Raw genomic sequence first — 13057 nt, forward strand, 5'->3', positions numbered from 1 at the left:
TTGCCTAGTTTTGCAGAGACTAAACAGTGTTCAAACACCTAGCCAAATATACTGCGGGACTAGGTATAGGAAAGGCTCAAAGAAGATCTGAGGGACATCTCGTGAGAAAATTCTGCTAAGAAAGAGGAGTCAGGGGACCATGGACCTGCCCCAAAGGAAAGGCTCTACTGTACACAGGGGATTCTGATGTATGGCACTTCTTCCTGGGATTGATTCCTCTGGGTTTTACCCTGAGTCCAACCCTGAAGTCAGCCATGTTGGAAGTGGCTGGAGAAATGTTATCGCACAAAATGCAATCAAGGTGAAACTGCAGGTATGTTCAAAACCAGAGAATTGAATCTTCAGCTTGGCTTATAGCTAGCCTAATCAAATCTTTTTTATTTTATTTTATTTTTTTTTAGCTATGGGGATATTTTATTAGATGCCATTATCTAATCAAATAAATTTAATTGATTGTGGAATGCTACTTGTAGATGAAGAGTGGGTTCATGAAGAAAGAATTGTCTGCCAGTAGCCGTGTGGTGGGGGCAGGGAAGGGAGGCACATGAGACAGTAGAGGCATATGAGAAGTAAGAGCTGGGACACTGGGTTTAAATTCTGGCTCTGTCACCTAGCAGCTCTGTGACTTGGGCCAGTTCCTCATAGGTAAAATGGATTTCTTTCTTTTTTCTTTTCTTTTCTTTCTTTTTCTTTTTTTTTTTTTTTTTTTTTGCTTATGCCTACAGCATGCAGATGTTCTTGGGCTGGGGATTGAACCTGTGCCACAGCAGTGACTCCTTAACCACTAGGCCACCAGGGAACTCCTGGATTTCTTGATTAGACTTTCTTTATTGTTGTGAAAAGTAAACATCATAATTTATGAACAATGCTTATTACAGTGCCTAGCATATGGAAAGTACTCAACATGCTTTAGTTGTTTGTAGTTATCCTTTTCAAAAGGGATGGAGAATGAAAATGCAATGTAAGGTGATTAGCAGTGCCCAGAGCCTGGCCATTGCTCCTTGGCTACCACACTGGCTTCTCCACAGTCAGAAGAAAATGCCTCACAGGGTCATCTAACTCCTTTGAGATGTTCTCTGTTTATCTTGCCACGTACTGATCACTAATCTAGCTTCCCAGGTACCCTGAAGGCCAAAAGGAGACCCCTAGAGAGTAGGCACAAAAATAGGAGGAGAAAGGTGTTACCCGAGGGTGAATCCATCAGCTGCATGTAGACGAGATGCTACCCACATGACCCGCAGGCGCAGTAGTCTTGGTTCACTCCAACCCCCGCTCCCCAGGATCTATACCTTTTGTTTTGTGTTTCTTCCACCTCTGCGTAATCCTGCTGTCTCTTTGTCCAGCTGGATATCTGGACACCATCTACAAGTCCACATAGTCCTCCCGATGCCTTCTTCCTTGCCCTCAACCATCAAGTCCTGTGGATTCTACTTCCTGAATTGTCTTCCAAAGCAAGATGCTGAACCATGTGCAGGAGCCGCCTAGGCACAAAAATTAAATTAATAAGGGCCTTTATAGGTGTGCCCTCCACAAATTTTTCCAAAGCCTTTGTCATCAAGGGAAAAAAGTTCACGAAATTGGTTTGTGCCTGCAAATGAGAATGTGGACGGGGTTGTAAGAGCGGCTGCACAGCCATCACAAGGAATCCCTGATTTATATATTATATATCCTTGTGAAATGTTGTCCATGTCTGCAAGAACACATTTTTTTCATATCACACATTCAATGAGGTCTGTTCTTAAAAAGAATTTTAATAGCCAGTATTGGCAAAGGTGTGGAGCTTTGATGCTTTGATGGGTGCTTTGATCCACTGTTAGTGGGACAGAGCATGGCACAGACATTAAGGTTCATAACAAATGTTTATAGGCTTAGAGAAACCCAGTATGTCTAAGATGTATTCTCTAAGTACACAGAGATAAGACTGTCCCTGCAGCATTGTGACAGTCCCTCCCCCACCCCAAAAAGGGGAAACAAACCAACAGCCCATCTCTACATGAATGGTTGAAAAAAACAAAAACAAAACAAAAACAGCCAACTGCGGATATGATTCACTTATATAAAGTACCTGGAGTCGTCAAATTCACAGACAAAGTAGAATGAGTTTGTTTTAGTTTGGTAAGACGAAACACCTCTGGGGGTGGATGCTGGTGCTGCTGCACAGCAGTGTGAATGTACTTTATGCCACTATGCACGTGAGCATAATTATGATGGTTAACTTGTATGTTATGTGTATTTTACCACCACTAACTTCAAAGTTTTAAAATGGTGAAAATGAAAATTATATATATATAAACCACCATTTAAAAAAAGCACGAAACAGTGTTAGATAATGGAGTATTAGCAGTCATTAAAAACGAGCAGGTAGAGGAGTTCCTGTTGTGGCTCAGCAGAACTGAATTTGACTAGTATCCATGAGGATGCAGGTTCGATCCCTGGACTTGCTCGGTGGGTTAAGGATCCGGCGTTGGGGTGAGCTGTGGTGTAGGTTGCAGATGCAGCTCAGATCTGGCAGTGCTGTGGCTGTGGTGCAGGCCAGTGGCTACGGCTCCGGTTTGACCCCTAGCCTGCAAGGCTCTATATGCCGTAAGTATGGCCCTAAAAAGCAAAAAAAAAAAAAAAAAAAAAAGCAAAAAAACCTAGCTGGTGGATATGTATTACCACAGAACGATGTCCATATATTCCTAAGGGGAAAAAGAAAATCATAGGACAGCACTGTAATTAATAATAATAATGACTTCGAAACAGAGTGAATATGCACCAAACTCTTACAGGGGTTGGGGTGAAAGCAGTGCTACCGGGCGCTTTTATTCTCAATTATAAATTTTCGTGGTATGTGAAATCAGAACCAAAAAGCATTTTTTCAAAAACTTTCAATAGTTCCTCTTTGCTGTTAGGGTAAAGTTTCATGTTCAAGAAATGGCCCTTGCCGACCTATCTCATTTCTCTCAACTTCCCTCCTTGCAGCCAAGTGGAATTATTTCTATTCTGTTTGTGCTATATGCTCTCTCTGTCCCAGGACACTCACACATACATTCTTTCTGTCTAAAACACTCACCACCCCCTTCCCGTCCACTCATCTAATTCCCAATCATCCTTCAGATCTCAGCTCACACATTCCCCCCTCCACCCTTTTTTTAACCAAAACAATTTTCCTTTGTGGTTCAACATCAATTGCTCATAAGTTGTCTTCCAGGCATGGGTCTAGGCTTTTGGAATACCAAGAAATAGATGGAAACCTCTGCGTACATCCTAGCTGGGGGAGAAACAGTAGCTACGAGACACGATAAATTAAGAAACTTTTATGCTATGTTAGAAGGTGACAAGTGCTGTCACACATCCCTTTTTCTGTCAAGTCCTCCCCACTCCCTGAGTCCAGGTTTCCAACTCCCGCCATGCCCTTCCAGGGCGACCATCCTACACTTTAAAAAATTTTTATTTTATTTATTTTGCCTTTTAGGGCCACAGGTGCAGTATATGGAAGTTCCCAGGTGAGGGGGTCGGATCAGGGCTGCAGCTGCCCCGGCCTACAGTATAGCTATGGCAACGCTGGATCCGAGCTGCATCTGTGACCCACACCACAGCTCACGGCAACGCTGGATCCTCGACCCCTAAGCGAGGCCAGGGATTGAACTTGCATCCTCGTGGATACTAGTCGGATTACTTACCGCGGGAACTCAACATCTTACACTTCTGAATGGCCCCACCTTTCACCTTGTCATCGTCCTTGTGCGCCTTCCCTGTGGCAGCAGGGAGGGCCACCGTGTTATCCATCTCCCTCTCCCCAGGTCCTAACTCAGGACCTGATGCAGAATGAGAACTCAACTCCAATTTCTTGAGCAAATTAACAGATACCATTGATTTGAGAATCTGGTCAGGGTAGGTGGGTCTCCCCGCCTGTCCTCATCGGTTTTACTGCAGCAACAAGGACTTTTGGGCCCTGAAAAGGACATGGCCTATTTTATCTGTCTATCACAGGGCCAGCCATTCTTCCCCTCTCTCTCTCTCTCTTTTTTTTTTTTTTTTTTTTTTTCCCGGCTGCACCTGCAGGATAGAGGGATCTGAGCCTCAGTTGAGACCTACTCTGCAGTTTGTGGCTACACCAGGTCCCTAATCCACTGAGCAAGGCCGGAGATCGAAGCTGAATCCTCACAGATGCTATGTCGGGTTCTTAACCTGCTGAGCCACGACAGGAACTCCTCTCTTGGAATCATAAGTACCTTGACCTGAACTGTTTCTTAATTATAGCAGAAAGAGAATGATGTCTGTATTCGTTAATGATCTGGGAAACCGGGGGCTCTAAAGCAAGTAAAATGTCCTTCATGAGACCCGAAACTGAGGCAAAGGAAAGGCTTGAACTCAGGTCTTTCAACATCACATACAGGCCTCTTACCACTGAAGCCTTCGGGCAGGAAGCAGCTTCCGTGTATCTCTAGCACCTGTTACAGAAACTGCCACAGAATTCATAGCCAAGGAGTAATTGCTGATTGACTGAATGAACGGATGAATGAACGATCAAGGGAGAAGAAACTTCTATACATAAACACACTCATAATACCTTTTCTATAAAATAAGAACACAGGAGTTCCCACTGTGGCACAATGGGGTTAAGAATCTGACCGCAGCAGCTTGGCTCACCCCAGGGGACTGGGGATTTAACCCCAGCCTGGTGTAGTGGGTGAAAGGATCCGGTGTTGCCATGGCTGTAGTATAGGTCGCAGCTTCAGCTCAGATTCAGTCCCTGGCCTGGGAATTTCCATATGCCGCAGGTGCAATCATAAAAAAGAAGAACACAGAGTGCCAAAGCCACAGAAGCAGCCACAGAACTTGAACTCGTAACTGTCCACAGTATTAGGCACGGTGTCCCACCATCAGGACTGAAGTGGACTAGCAGAGGTTAAGGTAACCCAAGAACATGCACTCTTTATATCCTGAACCATCCTTAATGCGCCTCTTCTTGGTACCCAGCACGTCGCTGGATACTGTGGATTCCAACACGGAAAAGATAGCGATCCTGTCTCCCAGGCACCCCATCTGGTTTGAAAGAAACTCAGAGAGGTAAATAGTTCCTGGACAGAGTGACAGAGGTGCACTCAAGGCAAACAAGAATGGATAATTCATGAGCAAAACCACTTGTCACTTTGGTGCCTGGATGCTGCTCACCAAGGCTGAGCATATGCTAATAAGAACGGCCAGGCAGGAGAGGATGCCGGAAAACTGGGCCCGGCCAGGCCACAAAGGACTGTGTGTGCCAGGCTGGGAAGTTGGGGCTGAGACCTAAGTCCTGCTTTTTTGTTTGGGTTTTGTGGTCCTTTGATCTACAAATTGGCACATCTGTAGAGTAATTCAGTGGAATATTAAAATAGCTTAGTAGTATAGCAAATAAAAATCTGATTGACTGCAAAATAAGAAAAACCGTGGCCTCAAATTTGGTACTTTATATTCTAAAAGGGTGCTCTAAAGGGTGGCAAAAGAGACAGATATGCAAATGAGATGTTTTCAATGTCTTGTACCCCTAAGCTGACGGTAACCATCGCCACAACGTGTGGGCCTATCAGACTGTGACTCTACCTAAAGGATCTCAAAATAGCTCTGCTCTGCTCTCTGCGGCAGGCACGCTTCTGCTCTATTCGGCGGTAGCTCATTCTTTACTATTGTTGCTATGTGACAAACTATTGGCTCTCAGTGTTAATCCAAGCCTGCTGGAGAGGGAGGGCAGGCAGAAGGCTCTGGGAAAAGCACGTTTCCTAGAATCGAGTGTAACCAACGTGTCCTGAGCATTTCCGAGGTAACCCCTCTGTACCTGGCCCTAAAGATACAGATGTCCACTTGTGTTTAGGGACCACTCGTTTATTGACTAGCTTCTATATGGGAGGCATCATGCTGGGCTCCAGATATACAAAGACCAATAAAATTCACATCGTTTCTGACCTCAGTTGCTCACTACCTAGTGGGAGAGATAGGCTCATACATAGGAAATTACAATCTCATATCCAAGATGCAATGAAAGGAGCTTGGGTGTTCTGTGGACACTCACGGTGCTTCAGGAGATTTCGGCTTTGGACATGGTGATGTGTTGTGAGACACCCACGTGGAGCTCTCCCTTGGACACACAGGTCTGTGGGAAATCAAAGTCAGTCCTTGCCCTGGAGGGTCTTGCTATGGAGTGAAAGAAACAAATGATCAGTGACAATGCCCTGTAATGAAGGCTACACAGAGGTTCACTCAAAGATGACGGTATGGGAGTTCCCGTTGTGGCCCAGCAGAAACAAATCTGACTAGGAACCATGAGGTTGAGAGTTCGATCCCTGGCCTGGCTCATTGGGTTAAAGATCCAGTGTTGCTGTGAGCTGTGGTGTAGGTTGCAGATGTGGTTCAGATCTGATGTTGCTGTAGTTGTGGTGTAGGCTGGCAGCTATAGCTCCGATGTGGATCCCTAGCTTGGGAACCTCCATATGCCACAGGTGCGGCCCTAAAAAAGAAGCAAAAAAAAAAAAAAAAAAAAAAAAGATGACGGTATGACTACTTTGGCCTGGAAGTTGTGGTGTCCCTGGAGGAGACAGCCTAGGAGCTGAGTCTTGAATGATTCAGAGTGGTTATCATTGTTAAAAATAAATACATAAATAAAGGAGAAGCCTACGTGAAATAACTGAGCACCTCTTCTTTGGCTCTGTAAGTCCAGGCACAGGTAAGGGGAGAGTGCCCAGAGCTGGCACAGCAAACATAAGCCTCTGAACCTGGACACTGGTCACTGGTAGAGTGGCTTCCTAGGGAGCTGAATGTATGCTTGGTGATGTAAGATGTTTTGGGTGGTTGAGGGCATTCGAGACAAGGCAGCAAACCCAGAGTTCTCCACTCTGCCAACCCAATAGACGTCTCCTTCCATAGGACTTCAGGTGCATGGCCATGAGACTCAGGTGGAATATCTGCCTGGTCGCCCTACCAGCAGTCTCATTGCAGGTTTAGTCTCAGCACTACTCCTTTGACTCATCTTGGCATAAATCAAAGTCAGAGCAATTTCAAGTCAAGCCCAAATCAGTCTTCTCACCCATCCTTGAACCTTAATTAAATTTGCTTTGACTCAGCTCAGCTTACTGGGCAAGGGAAACAGAGGCTACAAGGGCCTGAGGAAGTCACTGTTGCTGTAGCTAAAAGTGCCTAGAACAGGAGTTCCCTGGTGGCTCAGCAGGTTAAAGATCCAGTGTTGCCACTGCTGTGGCTCAGATCGCTGCTGTGGCACGTGTTCGATCCCCGACCTGGGAATTTCCACATTTCCACACAACTAAAGTTAAAAGGGGGAGTTCCCATGGTGGCTCAGTGGGAATGAATCCGACTAGTATAGAACAAATAGGAGATTCGTGAAGTCATTTATTAATTCATCAAAAATGATCTGTGGAGTTCCCGTTGTGGCTCAGTGGAAATAAACTAGACTAGTATTGATGAGGACCCAGGTTTGATCCCTGGCCCTGCTCTGTGGTTTAAGGATCCAGCATTGCTACAAGCTCTGGTGTAGGGTGCAGATGTGGCTCCGGATCCTGTGTTGCTGTGGCTATGGTGTAGGCCGGCATCTATAGCTCTGATTTGACCCCCTAGCCTTGGAACTTCCATATGCTGTGGGCAAGGCCCTAAAAAGGCAAAAAAAAAAAAAAAAATCTGAATTGGTACTTCATGTGACAACAAAGGGTTAAAGTTTAATCCACAGGGCTTTTGCAAATAAAGAAAAAAAAATAGAAAAAAATTTGGGAAAACCCCTCCGCAAACAATAAACATTGTGGCTGACAAACCCTAAGGTGACTTCCAGTAATTCTGACCTCCTGAGATCCATGCCTCTATGTAATCACTGCCCCCAAGTGTGGGCAGAATCTGTGACTCCCTTCTAACCCATAGGATACGGCCAAGGTAATGGGATCTTGCTGTGTTATGTGCCACTGCACCAAGACTTAGCAAATTGCACCAAGAGCAGCCACCTTGAAGCAGCCCACGTGGCAAGGAACCACAGGAGGCCACCAGCCAAGAGAAAGCTGGGGCCCCCAGTCATACAGCTACAAGGAAAGGAATTCTGCCAACCATCTGAATCAGCCTGGAATCAGATTCTTCCCCATTCGAGCCTCCACATGAAAATGCAGCCCAGTCAACACTTTGTACAGCCCTGGAAAACCCTGAGCCCAGGACCCAGCTAAGACATGTCTGGACTCCTGACCCACATAAACTATGACATAATAAATGTATGCATTGTTTTCAGCCACTAAATTTGTGGTAACTTGTTAGGTAGCAGTAGAGAACTAAAACAATAGGTCAGGAAAGGAAACACAAAAAGGACTTTTAAAAAAAGTAAATGTGGAGTTCCTGTCATGCCGCAGAGGAAACGAAGCCAACTAGGAACCATGAGGACGCGTGTTCGATACCTGGCCTCGCTCAGTGGGTTAAGGATACGGCATTGCCGAGAGCTGTGGTGTAGTTTGCAGATGTGGCTTGGATCCTGTGTTGCTGTGGCTGTGGTATAGGCCGGCAGCTGCAGTTCTGATTTGACCCCTAGCCTGGAAACCTCCATGTGCCACAAATGTGGCCCTAAAAAGCCAGAAAAAAAAAAAAAAGTAAATGTATTTTAGGTAGGTTATATATAATAATATTTTAATTATATATATGTGGGGTTTGTTTGTTTGTTTTGTTTTGCTTTGTAGGGCATATGGAAGTTCCCAGGCCAGGAGTTGAATCAGAGCTGTAGCCACCGGCCTACAGCACAGCCACAGCAACGCCAGATCCTTAACCCTCTGAGTGAGGCCAGGCATTGAACCTGCATCCTCTTGGATGCTAGTCAGATTTGTTTCTGCTGAGCCACAACGGGAACTCCCCAGTGACAATCTTTGTTACCAGTTTCTTGCGTGTGCCTCCAGAGCTAATCACTGCATATATGAGGAAACAAATTTATATTCCTTTATATATTTAAAACTTTCTCTCTCTCTCTCTCTTTTTTTTTTTGCCTTTTGTCTTTTTAGGGCCGCACCCATGGCACATGGAGGTTCCCAGGCTAGGGGTCCAAATTGGAGCTACAGCTGCCAGTCTACGCCAGAGCCACAGCAATGCCAGATCCAAGCTGTGTCTTCGACCTACACACAGCTCACAACAACGCTGGATCCTTAACCTACTGAGCGGGGCCAGGGATCGAACCCGCAACCTCATGCTTCCTAGTTGGATTCGCTTCCAGTGTGCCATGATGGGAACTCCAAAAACTTTTTTTCTCTTAAGTGGTATTTCCATACGCTCTTCTGAACCATTTTTATTTTTATTTCTGTATTATGAAGTACAAAATACAAAACCCATATGCTGATTTTAAAGACAAAGGCAACCCTTGGGGATGGTTCCAGATCATGAAATAAAATCAGGGCAGTACCTCCGCAGCCCTTCCTCTGGCTGAGTGGCTTCTCCTATTACATACTCCTTGCTTCTTTGAAGATGTAACCACTACACTGGCTTCAGCCATTATCATTCCCTTGCCTTTTAAATGCAGGTTTCCCCCCACGTATGCATCCTCAGACACTGTACAGTAGTTTAGTTTCGCCTGATTTTGACCTTTATATAAAGGGAATTGTGGAGTTCCCGTCGTGGTGCAGTGGTTAACGAATTTGACTAGGAACCATGAGGTTGTGGGTTCGATCCCTCGATCCCTGGCCTTGCTCAGTGGGTCGAGGATCTGGTGTTGCTGTGAGCTGTGGCATGGGCCGATGGCTATGGCTCCGATTAGACCCCTAGCCTGGGAACCTCCATATGCAGCGAGAGTGGCCCTAGAAAAGGCAAAAATACAAAAAAAAAAAAAAAAAAAAAAAGGAATTGTGCTCTTCATTTGTGACTTAGCTTGACATCTTTATGCAATCTAGCCATGTTGACACATGCCGTAGTGATGTGTTCATTCTACTTCTGTATAGTTTTCCACTGTATTAATAAACTACAATTTATTTTTCCAATCTACTATGGAGGGATACTTAAGATTTTACATTTTTGTTTTATTAGGCACAGTTCTGCTCTGAAATTTATTCACATACCTCTTGGTACACAGGGGCAAGGCTTTTGCAAGAAGTAGAGACACCAGGAATAGAATTTCTAAGATACATGGCATGTATCTTCAATTTTTCTGAGTTTACCAGTTTACACTCCTACCAGCAGTTTATGAGTGTTCCTATTGCTCCATGTCATGGAGGACATTTGGTGTTGCCAGATTTCTCAATTTTAGCTACTCTGGTGGGTATGTGGTGCAGTCTTGGTGTGATATTAATTTGTATTTCCTTAATGTCCATTTGGATTTTTTCTGTCTTTTTTTTCTTTTTCATTAAAGTGTAGTTGATGGGGAGTTTCCATGGTGGCTTAGTGGTAACGAACCTGACTAGTATCCATGGCCTCACTCAGTTGGTTAAGGATCCCGTGTTGCCATGGGCTGTGGTATAGGTTGCAGATGTGGCTTGGATCCTGTGTTGCTGTGGCTGTGGTGTAGGCTGGCAGCTGTAACTCTGATTCAACGCCTAGCCTGGGAACTTCCATATGTTGCAGGTGCGGCCCTAAAAAAAATGCAAAAAAAAAAAGTATAGTTGATATACAGTGTTGTGCCAATTTCTGCTATACAGCAAAGTGACTCAGTCATATGTGTGTATATATATATACACACACGCACACACATATATACATACCTTCTTTTTTAAAATATTATTTTCCATCATGGTCTATCCCAAAAGATTGGATATAGTTCCCTGTGCTGTACAGTAGAACCTTACTGTTTCTCCATTCTAAATATAATAGTGTGCATCTAGTAACCCCAAACTCCCAGTCCATCCCACTCCCTCCCCCACCCCTGGCAACCACAAGTCTGTTCTCCATGCCTGTGAGACTGTTTCTGTTTTGTAAATTGGTTCATCTGTGCCATATTTTAGTTTCCATATATAAGTGATATCATATGGTGTTTGTCCTCTTTCTGTCTTACTTCATATTATGATAATTTGTATTTGCATCCATGTTGCTGCGAATGACATTTCGTTCTTTTTTATGGCTGAGTAGTGTTCCATTGTATATATGTACCACATCTTCTTAATCCATTCATCTGCCAATGGGCACTTTGGATTTCCTCTTTTATGAAGTGAAAGAAGTTCACTTCATAACTTGAAGTTATTGTTCAAGTTATTGTTCAATTTTCTGTTGGTTTGTTCGTCTTTGTCTGATGGACGATTGATAATCTCCTACTTTGCCATTTGTCATTTGCAAATGGATCTTAAGTATGCAAGATGCTCCCGCTCAGTTATAAAAAGAGATGACAAAACTATGCTGGCATTCTTTTTGCTATTATCAGATTGGCCAAAGATCAAGGGTATTGGCAGGCATGTGAGGAAGGTAGAGAGGACATCAAAGATGGGCCTGCAAATTAGTGAACTTTGATGAGATCAGTTTGGCATGTCTAACACACTATGAACTGCATGTATGGTTGCATTCAGCCACTTCATTTCTAGGAATTTATCCCCAAGACGGTCCCCAACTTACGATGATTCAACTTTAGGATGGTGCAAAAACAATTCTCTTTCAGTAGAAACCATGCTTCAAATTCTGAAATTGGATCTTTTTTTCTTTCTTTGCACAGACCTACCTGTGGTATATGGAGTTCCTGGGGTAGGGGTTGAATTGGAGCTGCAGCTGCAGGCCTACACCTCAGCCCCGGCAATGCTGGATCCGAGCTGCCTCTGTGACCTATGCCACAGCTTGTGGCAGCACCGGATCCTTAACCCACTGGGCGAGACCAGAGATTGAACCTCCTCCTTACGGAGACTGTGTTGGGTTCTTAACCCCCTGAGCCACAGTGGGAATGCCCGAGACTTATTTTTTTACTCTACGCCCCTTTGCCCCGTTTGGATTTCTACCAGGTACGTGTATCACCTATTAAAAGTACGTTAAGTAATTTTAGAATGAGCTCTGATTATGGGCCAGTCCTGTGCTAATCCTAGAGATATGGTGGTGAACAAAACAGAGACTTTGCCTTATGGAGCTCCTGGTCTAGTGACAGGTGGCAGTCACTGAAACCATCATTGTGGTGATATGTGACTCGTGCTGTAGGAGAGGACACGGAGGCCCTTTGGAGGAAGGTGACCCAGAGCAGGCACATCTAACGGAGACTTGCAGGCAGCCTACTGTTGACATGGGGAGCAGAAAGAAGAGAGACAGCCTGTGGAGGTGGCTTACAGAGACCACAGGCCCCAGCAGAGGAAACAGCATTTGCGGAGGGGGAGCAGAGCTTGGTCCATTTGAGGAACTGAAAGAAGTTCAGCTCAGCCGGAAGTTGACATGAGCTGAGCTGGTTGTCAGAAAAAGCCAGAGTAGAAGTATGGAGAAAGGATTGAAAAGGGACAAGAGTGGAGTTGGAAGGCTGGTTAGGAAGCTTCTGCCATCATCACGTGAGAGAGGTCAGGGAGCTGGATCAAGAAGTTGGCAGTGGGGATAGAAAGTATGGGACAAATTCCAGAGCTCTTGACAATATAGACTCTATAGACTTAGTGGTTGGATGATGGTGAAGGAGAGAGAGGATCATTCTAATAATAAAAGCTAATATTTGGTAAGGATTTGCCATGTGGCGGTCACCGCCCAGCACACGGCATGACTCTACCATTCCGTGGTCAGTGATCTGGGAGGTAGGTCTTGCCACCATGAGAGTCTACAGATTTAAAGGAGGTTAAAGAACTTGGTTGAAGCCACACAGGGACTATGTAGCAGAACCCGCACTGGAAGCCATTTATCTGGCTGCCAAGTTCATGCTCTTAACCCATCTCTTAAGGGTGACTCTCAGATGTCAAGTTTGGGCAAATGAGAGGTTAATGATGCCATTTACTGAGAGAAAACACAAGAGAGGAAGAAGGTTAGCGAAAGAAAACCTCAGAACCATCTGATTCTGCCAATTTAAGGTGCCTTCTTTCTTTATTTATTTATTGCTTTTTAGGGCCACACCCTGCAACATATGGAGGTTCCCAGGTTGGGGGTCAAAGCAGAGCTACAGCTGCCGGCTTTTGCCACAGCCACAGCAACACAGGATCTG

The 13057-nt window shown here is 44.8% G+C and overlaps 1 protein-coding gene across 1 annotated transcript in view; it reads right to left on the reverse strand.

Moving 5' to 3' along the window:
- LOC110260836 overlaps window positions 691–13057 on the reverse strand; it is a 59780-nt gene continuing 47413 nt past the window's right edge. Inside the window, exons 3-4 of the mRNA XM_021093101.1 lie at window positions 6035–6156; window positions 691–1481 (exon numbers count right to left, since the gene is read on the reverse strand). Coding sequence (XP_020948760.1) covers window positions 6041–6156 — 116 coding nt within the window. The 3' untranslated portion in view covers window positions 691–1481; window positions 6035–6040. The remainder of the gene's footprint in view (window positions 1482–6034; window positions 6157–13057) is intronic.

This window comes from Sus scrofa, chromosome 5 (genome assembly GCF_000003025.6).
Source record: "Sus scrofa isolate TJ Tabasco breed Duroc chromosome 5, Sscrofa11.1, whole genome shotgun sequence".
Classification (NCBI taxonomy): domain Eukaryota; kingdom Metazoa; phylum Chordata; class Mammalia; order Artiodactyla; family Suidae; genus Sus; species Sus scrofa.